This window comes from Candoia aspera, chromosome 9 (genome assembly GCF_035149785.1).
Source record: "Candoia aspera isolate rCanAsp1 chromosome 9, rCanAsp1.hap2, whole genome shotgun sequence".
NCBI classification, from domain to species: domain Eukaryota; kingdom Metazoa; phylum Chordata; class Lepidosauria; order Squamata; family Boidae; genus Candoia; species Candoia aspera.
Genome location: NC_086161.1, coordinates 24874339 through 24886484, shown reverse-complemented (window position 1 = coordinate 24886484; position 12146 = coordinate 24874339). Strand labels below are relative to the sequence as shown.

At 46.2% G+C, this 12146-nt stretch overlaps 1 protein-coding gene across 1 annotated transcript; it reads left to right on the top strand.

The window, feature by feature from the left end:
- Positions 1 to 262: 262 nt before the first annotated feature.
- ADRA2B (adrenoceptor alpha 2B) lies at positions 263 to 2447 on the top strand. Its single transcript, XM_063311189.1, has one exon. It carries the CDS (start codon positions 459 to 461, stop codon positions 1803 to 1805), a length of 1347 nt encoding a protein of 448 aa, XP_063167259.1. The 5' UTR covers positions 263 to 458; the 3' UTR covers positions 1806 to 2447.
- The last annotated feature ends 9699 nt before the right edge of the window (positions 2448 to 12146 follow it).

Below are 12146 nucleotides of genomic sequence, written 5' to 3'. Positions count from 1 at the left end.
AGCGCGCGGGGCGCGGGCCGGCGGGCGGGCGAGCCGGGAGGAAGAGCCCCGGCAGCCGAGCGCGGCGCTCCCAACTTTCGCCCGAGCGCGGGGGCGGCAGGAAGGGAAACTTGCGGGACCTTCCGCCGGAGTCCGCGGCGCTCGCGCGGCGGGGGGCCGAAAGGAAGGCGAGGCCGGCGGGGGCGACGCGGCTGGGGTGGACGGGCAGGAGCCGGGCGGTGTGTCAGCAGGCTGGCCGCTGGACCGGTCTGGTTTCACAGCTGGACGGGCAGGGGCTTCCCCTGGCCAAGCCCCAGGATGGAGGACCTGCTGGAAACCCTGCCTCGGGCGCTCTCCCCCTGACCTCCTGCTCCTCCTCTTCCTACGGTCAGGTACAAATGGAGCCTTCGGCACGGCGGATCCGCAGGCGCCCGTGAGGCTGAGAAACCGGCCGCCGTCTCTTCTGGACCCTGTCCGGGATGACCATGGGCGCCTTGGGGGGCCAGGAGAACTACAGCGTCCAAGCCACGGCCACCATCGCCGCGGTCACCACGTTCCTCATCCTCTTCACCATCTTTGGCAACGTTCTGGTGATCATCGCGGTGTTGACCAGCCGGTCCCTGAAGGCTCCTCAGAACCTCTTCCTGGTGTCCCTGGCAGCTGCGGACATTCTGGTGGCCACCCTCATCATTCCCTTCTCCCTTGCCAATGAGCTGATGGGCTACTGGTACTTCAGCAGGACCTGGTGCAAATCGTACCTCGCGCTGGATGTCCTCTTCTGCACCGCTTCCATTGTGCATCTGTGCGCCATCAGCCTGGACCGCTACTGGTCGGTCAGCCAGGCCATTGAGTACAATTCCAAGCGGACCCCCCGGCGCATCAAGTGCACCATCCTTGTGGTGTGGCTCATTTCGGCCTTGATCTCCCTGCCCCCACTGGTCCTCAACGAGAACCAGAACAGAGCCAAAGAGGACACGCCAAAGTGCGAACTCAATGAAGAGCCGTGGTATATCCTGTCCTCCAGCACCTGCTCCTTCTTTGCGCCCTGCGTCATCATGATTTTGGTCTATCTCAGGATCTACTTTATAGCCAAGCGCCGGAGCAGACATCGGTCTCAGGCCAAGCTGCCCAAAGGGAGAGCAGAGGAGGAGAGGCCGCAGGACATCGCTGGCCCCCCTGATGCTGCTCTCCCCAAAGATGACCAGGCGAAGCCGGGAGGGAAAGTGGAACCCAACGGACTGCAGGCCCCTCCCCAGGAAGGTGAGCAGACAGACTCCCATTCCCCCTCTACCAAACACTTTTCTCTTGTAAACCAGGATGACCGGGACCCAGAACCAGACTCCGCCATCAGCCCTTCCCCGTCCTTGCCGGAGAAGAAGCCATCTTCAGAATCCAGCCCCATGGAGTGCATTCCCCAGAACAGCATCCAGAGAGGCAACGGACCTCCTCCTCGTTCCCCACAAGCCATGGACACCTTGGCCACTGCCAGAGGGGAGACCCTGCTGGTGAGGAAGGTGAAGACGCTCAGTGCCAACCCTTGGAAGAGGAGGACCCACCTCAACCGAGAAAAGAGATTCACCTTTGTCCTTGCAGTGGTGATTGGGGTTTTTGTTATCTGCTGGTTCCCCTTCTTCTTCCTCTACAGCCTGCGTGCCATCTGCCCCTCGGAGTACTGCCCCATCCCGGACAGCACCTTCACATTTTTCTTCTGGATAGGTTACTGCAATAGCTCGTTGAACCCTGTCATCTACACCATTTTCAACCAGGACTTCCGCAAAGCCTTCCGGAAAATCCTCTGCAGGCAGTGGACTCAGACTGCTTGGTGAGACTGGCTGGAATCCAACAGGGAGAGACAAAGAGGGGACACGGTGTGGGTCCCTGATGACTCTATTGACAAAAGAGGGAACTCGGCAACTATTTAAACAAAAACAGAAACCTATTTATTTTTTTGGCTTTTGTCTTTGCAGACAAGGGAGCGAGGTGAGTGCTGGGTCCAAAGTGGCTTTTTTAGAAAGTTGATTTTGCTTTGATTGTGGGGGTGCGTGCGTGCGTCCAAAAGAGACGGTGTGTATCTAAACACGCACATGCGCATCTTTTCTGCCAATTTGTTTTTCACTAAAACTACGTGCCAATGTCCGAAGTCTTCTGATTAGTTCTTTGGAGGGAAGAACTCTTTCTTCTACTTTCTGGGCTAAGTGAGGGCATAGAGAAAGGTTGCCAACTTGGTTTACAAGCACTATAATGCTCCAGTTTTCTAGGGATTGAAAGGAAATATTAACAGGTGTTCATTTCTACATACCAAGATTCTGCAAAGGGGTCAGAGGAAATATATTTACTCCTTTTTTTCATTGTTCATCTGGCTTTTCTTCATGTGATCTCTACTGCTTCAGCAATCCACATATAGAAATGTTTTGGAGTTAAAGCTTCTGACATGGAGCACATTTCAAAATAAATCTGCGCAGTCTATCTTTCGGTTTCCGCTCAGGAATCTGGGTTTGAAAATTCACTTTCAAAGACACAAACGAGAGCAGGGTTGTCAACTGCCCAGAATAAAATCTGTGGCTTAACATAGATATTTGGCCAATGCAAAATGGAAAGAATGCCATTTGATCATCTCTGGATATGAACTGCTGTACAAAAACACAGCTAAAGCATAGGAGCAAAAGTTGGCCTCCTGCATGGTCAGTGAAATATTTGCTGCTGTGGGGATTTGATCATTGTTGATAAATCTCTCTTCTGCTTTTCTCTGTGATGGGTTGCCATCCTTTAAAAATCAGCTGTGCTCCTGTGCATTTAAGAGCATCCTCTCTTTGAAAGATCTAGCTGAGAAAGATTTTGCTATCAGCTCTGTTCCATATCCATCAAATTTTCAACTGCTAATATTCTGCTTGTTCTTAACAGCACAGATGCAGGATAAGGCTGCTGGGGTTCAAAAAAGGCAAGATGGTGGCTTCAGTTATGCAATCATGGACACCAGCTTGACTTTCTTGACTCCTTCCCTGCAGAACATCCCTGAAGTAGGACTGGTTGTTGTTTAAGCAGCAACCTTACAACCTTGCAATTATGCCTAAATCGTAACAGGCAATTTGTCGTTCTTCATAAGGACCGTCTCTTTGAATGGGGTAAAGAACTTTAAAATCACTGAAACTTCTCAGTTGACTTTCTCTAATTTGGGTCTCTTTGATTTATTAATGCAGTGTTTCACTGATTTGTTTTACATGATTTGTATGCTGCTCCAGTCACCAGTGCCTGTGAGCATCTTATAATCCTACCATTTGAAAACAGGATTAGAACAACTAAGAACATAGAGATGGTAATAGCTAACGTTGTCTACAAATGTAATACAGTCATAGCAGACTGGTCCTATGGGGTGGTAGGTTGAATCTCCATGTGGATGCTATTCCAGAGAAGGGGAGCAGTGATCAAGAAGGCCCACCTCTGAGAACCTACTAGATTACTTTTGTTGAGAGAGAAATTGGTGGGAGCCCATTCTTTCAGGGAAACAACTGGAAAACAAGCCGTTCTGTAGATGTCAAAACCCTAAGCCATGTGTTGAACTTCCAACCAGGATGGCCATTAGCAGCTGAGCCAATGCATTTGAAGAGGACCAGCTAAGGAAGGCTTGATTTTGGAGGATTCTGATTGGTTAAACCCAGCATGCTTGTCAAATGGTTAAAGAACCCATAAATGATCATTGATACTGAGTTGGTTACAGTAACTAACCAGTGAAAACTGAGTAACCTACAAAGTAACCTACAGATCTACCAGTTTGAGAGAGACCTAGATTTTCAGTGGATTTAGAAGAGTGTGACTGATAGCTAGATGATTTGGATTTCTGGTTCTGCAGACTAACCCAAGAAAAGCTCATCCATCTAGAATTAAGCCACCCAACTGAAGAATGCTGGGTGAAATTGGAGTGAACCTGGGGGTGGAAAAAAATGGGTGCCAATCCTGTGGCTGAGCAGAAATTTCTGGTCTGAGTATGCACTGAGTGGTACCCGTGGTACCTGGATTCCATGTTTACTTCTGGCTTTTAAGCCATGATTTTTCATTTGCTTCTGGCTGGGTTCAAGGATGCTTCCACTCAAAAAAATGTTTCGCCTTGTTTCCAATTCTACCCAAGATGGCAAGCCCGTCCTGTAATGCTACTTGTCACGAGTGTTTTTTATCACTGTATTAGAAGCTGTACGAATCAAATTCCCCAATTGATCGCTGACATCTTTTAACCCAGTCCAACGATCTGATCTAATTAAATTGTCTAGCCTTTTCAAAATAAGTACAAAAGATTTCAAGTTGCACCATCTTCAAAGAAGCATTTGCCCATGACTATTCCCTAGCTGGAAATGCTCCTTCTAAGATGCCTTCCTGGCTAACGCATGCCATTCCAAAAATGAAGAATACATTTTGGTTCAGAACAATGGTTGCTTAAGCAAATTGGGGAACGGCCCTCAGGGTGTGTGAACTCTCTGTGGTACTGACTTACAGTAAAGGCCTAATTCTGCACTGCAGAACCCTTTAACCAGATGCCAGCTTGGACTGCTGGCCATTAGTGAGTGCTGAGTGCTTTCGCAAATGGTCGTAGTCATATTAACTGTCAATTTTTTGATTGACAAACGCCTTGTCCCTGGGGAATGGTTTGCTTTTCTTAGGCTTGTATGAGAGGGAACAGTGAAGCAGAGCCTTCTCTCTCTTTTTGTTCTGCTGTACTAAAGAAACAGACGAGAGGGAATAAAAAATGCAATTCTATTTTTCCCTAATAGACTTGTCACCTCCACATGCACACTCACCCTGCCTTTAGCAACACTGGGTGGAAAGAGACTGGTGAGCTTTTCCTGCTTAAGTTCTATATGTGAGGTTGTCCTTAGATGCAGGCAGGAGGCCGGGGAAAAATGCTGGCAACCCTTAGTGGCATGTGCAATGGATTGCCAACTTCGTAGGCAATCCAGTTTTGTGGCACGAGGAGGCTGGAGAAGGGCCAGTATGTGGTTAGCCAGATTCTAGAGAGAAGAAGCACAACCCATCACAGTGTGTCTCAAGCTTGGGAACTTTGAGATGTGTGGACTTCACCTCCCAGAACGCCCCAGCCAGTCTTGCTGGCTGGGGAATTCTGGGAATTGAAGTCCCCACATCTTAAAGTTCCCAAGGTTGAGAAACATGACCCATCATCTAAACTGGTGATACAACAGTAAAAAGAAGGCTGGAAATTTGTGTGTGGGGGGGTGTGCTTTAATGGTGGTGGGAGGGAGAAATGCCTAATTAAGGGGGAAAATATGGTCCTGCTGGATCTTCTCAAGGTTCATGGCAAATCTTTCCCAAATCTTCTCATCTCTTCCCATTCACAAATATTTGCAACATTTCCATCCCACCCCATCATAAGTTCTACGTCTTGGACGCAAACAAGAAGGCTGTATGCTGTTGGGGTTTTAATGTTCTGAGGTAGATATTCCCTGAATTGTGTGTAGGAGGCAAAGATAAAATGCATCCGTCCGTAGCTGGGTCTTCAACTGGTATTTTTTAGAGGGTGGCGCTAGGAATGCTGAAGCGTCCTGGGTCTGCTACTCTCGGAAGGCAGAAAAGAGAGGATGTGAAGGGCAGGTAACTCCGAATTAGCAACTTTCATTTACGGGATGTTCTGCATGTATTTCAGTTCAGCTGAGAGAATTTACTAAGACCCCAAAGAGCCAACCAGCCAAACTACACGCACGCTCAGGATCTGGGACATTAAAACAGGCGGGTACAATTTTGTTTAAGATGAAGGTTTTGCCAGTGGCCTCCCAACAGCTGCACTTCAGAAAATGGATGCGGCCAGACCGTTCCATTTAATTACACTGAAATGTCATTAACGTTAAACTAAATTCCATACAATTAATATGATTAGTCTCTGTAAATTTAATAATTCCCTCTTCTGTCACATAAAAAATTACACTGCAGTGGCAAGTTTTGGAAGGCCTCCTAGAACAGAGCAGCAGCTGGTGGACCTTGGCTACTCTTGAAAAATTCAGTTCAGCCAGTCTTGGGATAAGAGTTAGTCCTTCATGGGGAGACCAGGAAGAAATGACTACTACCAGAGTTGGGGACTAGAATGGGAAGCTTACAAAACAATAGCAGCAGCAGGTGATGCCAACCGTCTTCCAATCTGTTGTCAAGAAAGCTAGACAGACGTGTCCATGAAGTCATGGGAGCTGAGCTTTTACTAGAATATGGCCATGCCAGTGTGCAAAACTCCATCCATTGACAATGTAATCTGGGGGAAATGGTCTGAATAGAAAAAGTGGAAAGTTTCCTAAGGTGGAAAAAGTTCTCCAGCAATATGAGGATCCATCCTGTCAGGAGGGTTACGAAAAAGTTGTCTGGGGTGGAAACTCCTGTGCTTCAAGGAGCAGCTTTAGATGGAGCAAGCAAGCAAGTGAAAGGATGTGGATGGTGCCTTCTAGTCTTGGCGCAGATTTGCAGACACACTTGACGTGGTGACGCTCTAGGGCAGGGTTTCTCAACCTCAGCAACTTCAAGATGTGTGGACTTCAACTCCCAGAATTCCCCAGCCAGCCATGGGTTGAAGTCCACACATCTTGAAGTTGCTGAGGTTGAGAAATCCTGCCCTAGATCTTCAACTTGAGAATCAGAAGGCAGGTTCAGAGCTGGATTTGAGTTGCTGAATCTGAATAAGGAAGGTTTAAGAAGTGTCAGACGGCCCAGGAGGGACCAGAAAACAATTGGTCAGAAAGCTTTTGCTGATCAGGAGGCTGTTCTTGAATTAAAGAGAAATTGTAGTCCTCCCCTCCCCTCCTTCTCTCTCTCTCTTTTTCTTTCCTTCTCTTTCTTTCCCTCTCTCTTCCTTCTCTTCCCTTCCTCTACTCTGCATTATATCCAATTCTTTGCATTTTTCTTTTTTTATGAGATATTTACTATTCACTGAAGTTCAGCAGGGTAGGAATTTCCATCTGAGGGTCTTCATCACAGCAGACCTGGCACCATGCCTCCCTTCTACGAATAACCACCAACCTGTGTCAGGCTACAGGGCTGGGCTAATTCAAACCCAAAATCTGACAATATTTTAGACAAACATTCCTTGTATCATGATGATGATGATAGTAATGCATTTTGTCTTGCATTATGTGCCAGACAAACAAGGCAGGTCTGCGCCAAGATATTTGAAATGTGGAACCAAAGAAACCTCAAAATGCCATACGGAGAATAAACAACATAAACGTATTTCTTTTTCCCCCCAAGGATTACATAGAAATAACTTGGGAAGTGCCTTCCTCCTGATCTTCAGCTAGAGGTCTAAGTGCCAGTTTTTCACCATTTTTTATAGCTGGGCCTTCAAGTATGGCTTGACAGATAACCATGTACAGATCTGACTTTTTACTATGACCTGCTAATTACGGCATGTCGGGGCACTGTTAACATCAGAGTAGAGGGGAGGGGAGGAAAAATGATCAGCTCTGTGTGATTCATGTGGTGTGATTTGGATGGCTTCGGCTGTGTGTGTGTGTGTGTGTGCGCGCGCGCGCGCAACTAAGCTCCAAGCCAGGATAGCAACTGCTGCTGGGTGAGATGCTTTTAAAAAGGGATTAGAGAAATTTGGGGAGAGAGCAAGACTGTGATTGGAGGAGGTCTAGCTCATAATATCAGATGCTGGGGGCACCCAATGGAGTAAGATCTTTCCTTCCCAGCTTGTCGGGGGCCCCCCAAAAGCATCTATCTGGCCACCGTTAGAAGCAGGAAGATGCTAGATGAGAATGGCTCTTATTGGCTCTTGCAGGGCTCTTGTGTTTTAAGATGCTGGCCGAGTGTTTACCCTCTGGAGGGGGATACTTCACCTTCAAAATATTAGTTCAGTATTTTGGAGAAAAGAGGGGATATATGTATAGCAACGCAGCTTGCCATCAATCCTCTTCTTCCTCAAATCTTCAGAAAAAGTTGTTCCTCACCAGAAAGTCAAACTGACAAGGAGATAGCTGGATCTGGCTGCAAATTTTGGGTGGCCACTAGAGGGCAGGAAAGAGAGCTTTCTGAGTCTCTTGGTCTCCATCTAGTGGTCATCAGGAGGGTTGCAATCCAGATCTGATACAGTAGTGCTACCAGGGGAGAATTTAATGTGGCTTTCTATGACTTTCTGTACTTTATCCCAACCTTCCCTAACCCAGTATGTAAGATTACACATAGTTACAAGGGAGTCTGCAGGATATGTCCATAAAAAACAGGTGGAATCTTGATTGCACCATCATGGCTGCCATCTTGATTTCTGTTTTTTACTATACCCTCAGGGGACACTCCTGTGCAATTTTGTGCAGATTCAGAAAATGGTTTAATTCAGTATCTGAAGCAGGGTTTCTCAACCTCGGCAACTTTAAGATATGTGGACTTCAACTCCCAGAATGCCCCAGCCAGCCATTGGACTGGCTTTATCTGAGCTATAGAATGTGCTCCTGATTTTTCACTTGAACGTCATTTCTAACTTTTCCACTTCAGAGTTTTGTTATTTTTCAAATGATACGGGAGTTGGCTGGCTGGGGGAATTCTGTGAGTTGAAGTCCACACATCTTAAAGTTGTCGAGGTTGAGAAACTCTGCTCCAGATACTGGATTAAACCATTTTCTGAATTTGCACAAAACCATGGAATGAAACCAATCCATTGTGTTGGCTTCCCTCAACATGCTAAGACACACACACACACACACACACACACAAAGCAACTCAAATTTAGCATGTCTTCAAATGAAGTCACCACAGCTTAAGCTCGTGGTTTGAATCCAACCAGTGGGAAAGCGTGGTGCAGTTTGCCTGTGGACACCTGCTGGAGAAAGTCTGCTTTACTTTCTCGTAGGAGATTAGGATCCTTAAGCGTTCATGTGGCAGGGAATGTGAAACTTGCAGGAGAGCAAAATCTGCACACCCGGAAACGACCGCTCGCCCTTTTTAAGATTTGCAGCCAGGCAGAGAGCTTGCTCGCTTGCCCCACGTCCATTTGGGGTAGTCCAAGCCGCTACTGCTGGCGAGAAACAACAGTGTGGTGAAAGGATTGTGTGTCAAACAGTTGCCTTACAAAGCAGGCGTGTTCTCTCCGAGTTGCAGCTGGAAACCTTTGCTAGTACTGCGGGCAAGATGGAATTTGTGCTTGCTACAGCGGGCATGGAAAGCTGTCTCCGGGGCTGTGTGTGTGTGTGTGTGTTACTTTCTTTGTCTGTCCAGCCCAGATTTGTCTTCCATGACTGGCACGGACAAACATCTCTCCCAGAGCTTGGAGAAGCTCAAGACTTTGCAGCAAAGCCCAGGTTGCCCCTGAACTGTGGCCTTGGAGGTGCAAAGGGGGGGGGAGAGATAAGGAGGGGATTCAGCACACGAGCATGGCGCGCTCTCCTGCTGTGCAGGCCTTGCTGAAGGTCAAGACCCCCCATTGGGGGTGCAAGTCATAATGGTGGCCAACTGAAAGCCAGTGTTGGGAGGATTTTCTTTTTCTTGAACCAAGCACAGCTGGGGGAAAGGAAGCTGCTATTCAGGGCTGTCTGCAAAGGGGAGGTCAAAAAGGTCAAGTTGGCCATTGCAACTGTGCAATGGAAGCCCTGCCCCAAAGGCAGCCTCCATTTTTGACCTCCCCTTGCAGACACCCCTGCTATTTCAAAGGAAATGCGAGCCAGCTTTGATCTCCTTGGACCTCTTCTTTGCTCCTGTCCTGACCTATGTGTTGGAAAATGCCTACCCCTGCAAATGATGGCCTGTCCCTTTTCCTTCTGTATACAGTATTCAGTTAACATGGTTTCTCTGCCCTCCTCCCACACCTGTTTTATGTATAGATTGCTCTTCAGAGGGAAAGAATCCAACAAACTATTTTAACAATAAAAGATATTTTGTAATAAACTGGTGTGACGCTTCCATTTGGGGGAGATGGGAAAGGGGAACAGATCCTCTTTATGTTTATAGTTACATCGGTTACCTGTGGGACTCCAACTCCTAATGCTAGTGGATTTCATCGTAAAAATGGAGGGGTTACTTAGACAGCTAAAACAGTATTTGGCATTTATGGTGCACTTTTAGGGAGATTGACATTTTTCTCACACATAGCATTTGGCTTCACACAACAGTTAACTCTAAACCCAGGTTAATAAAATACAGTTGTTTTTAGACAACTGGGTTTAGAGTTAACTGTTGTTAGTTAAAGTCAAAATGGCAGCTGTGACCACATGATTGGCACCCAACGCCCTTTACGTATGCGTGGCATCCACAACGCTTGTACAAAAGAGGCATGGTTTCAATTATGTGCTCATGGCCACCATCTTGACTTTTTTGACCCCCTCCACCTGCTGATCCTCCGGGAGCCACTGGTGTCAGCAGGGTAGGGGCAAGGGGACATGTAAGATGTCTCATACCTGTAGCAGGAGCTTATGATGGAAACCCGGCCTCTGAACCAGGCCGTCAGAATAGGCTTCAATGTGATTAACCCCTCTGAACTTATTACTGTGTTGCATGAACCCAGCTGGAAAACAATCAGGGATGAGAAAGATAATAATAATAATAGTAATAGTAACAATAATAATGGAACAGCTTGCATCCTGCAATGATATCTTTATTATTATTAAACAACAACATCTGCCTATTCCTGGTCCTTGGGAAGGACTCGGTAAGTGGACAAAAATGACAAATCCAGTCTAAACATGTGCAATCAACCATATAATTTATTAAGTTTATATGCTGCCCGACTCCCAGCAACTCTGGGAGATTTACAGATTGTTAAAAATGTTTAAAAACAAATAACAGCACAAAAACCATGAAACAAAGAAACAAGATGGCAAAGAAAACAAACAAGATTATTTGTTCAGGCCACGGGGTAGCTTGGATTCATGCCCTGAGCTCCATCTTAATGTGTTTTCTTTGTTTTGATTTAGGCTGGGCTCACATGTCCCAGTAAGTCCTGATTTGTTTAACTGTGGTTGACTGAATAAACCAAAGGAGGCTCACACATAAACCACGGTTTGCAAATCTCAACAGTTGGATTCACACATTGCGCTAAGCACAACATGTTGATCCTGAAGCCTGCAAGCATGCAGACTTCCATCTGGGGCTCCAGCATCCAGCTGCAATTTATACCCAGGAAGTCAGTCCATGGCAGAGAACACCGGGCACTTCTTCCTGTAACGTTGCACATGAGAAGCTGAACGGCAATAGCTTTTGCTCATGGGGGACAGCTTCATCTCTTGGATTTTGCTTGGGTGTTTGCCTATGCAGTGTCTATTTATATGTATTTCTATAAATGATAAATGTTGGCCTATACAGTGTCTAAAAATTTTACCTGTACAGTGTCTGCTTCTAACCATGATGGTATCAAAAAGATAGTATCATCAATCAAATCAAAAAGATGGTATCATCAATCAAATCAAAAAGATGGTATCATCAATCATCAATGTCATTCCCCTTGAGGTCAGATTGGCCTTGACTTTGCTGGCCTGGAAGAGCCTAAAGACCTGGGGGTCTGGTGGTGCTGGTGGAGAGCCTGTTAAATGGTTATATTTCTCTGAGATGAATGGTGCTCTCCCACAGATTATGGTTTTTAGGGTTTAATAGTTTTATTGTTTTGAATTATTTTTCCCAGTTTTTTTGTGGTTTTCTTTGTATTGCTTTTTCAACTCGGTAAGCGGCCCAGAGTTGCAGCAGTGAGATGGGCACCTATATAAATTTAATAATAATTTTTTAAAAGTTAGGGAAATGCCATGGAATTCCATTGAAACATGGATAACTGCCTAGCCTGGCCCCACCAAAAAACTACAGTTTCCAGGATGCTTTGGAATGAAGTCATTATGATCTAATTTTTAAGGAATTCCTGCCTGATAGAGGCTCTGCAAAAAGTCCTGCAGGTTGGGGGTGAGGAAGCAGAAAAAAGATGGCTCACTGACAAACCCATTTGAAGTCAGAGATGGCCCATAAACCCAACTTCTGTTGATGCCATGCTGTGGATTTTGAGGTTCTTGCTATTTTTTTAAATATAAGAACACACATTTCAGCTCACAGATGAACAACTCTGAAATCCAGTGTGGGAAGAGAGGCAAGCGAAACCGAGAAGAACGCTTGCAGAAATAATAATAATAATAATTTATTTCAATTGATAAGGCCACTCCAACTCAGACCAACTCTTAATGGAAAGTGATTCATGAAAGAAAATATTTCCATGT

Coding starts and splice junctions, on each gene's coding strand:
- ADRA2B (XM_063311189.1), top strand. CDS start 459: ATGACCATGGGCGCCTTGGGGGGCCAGGAGAACTACAGCGTCCAAGCC.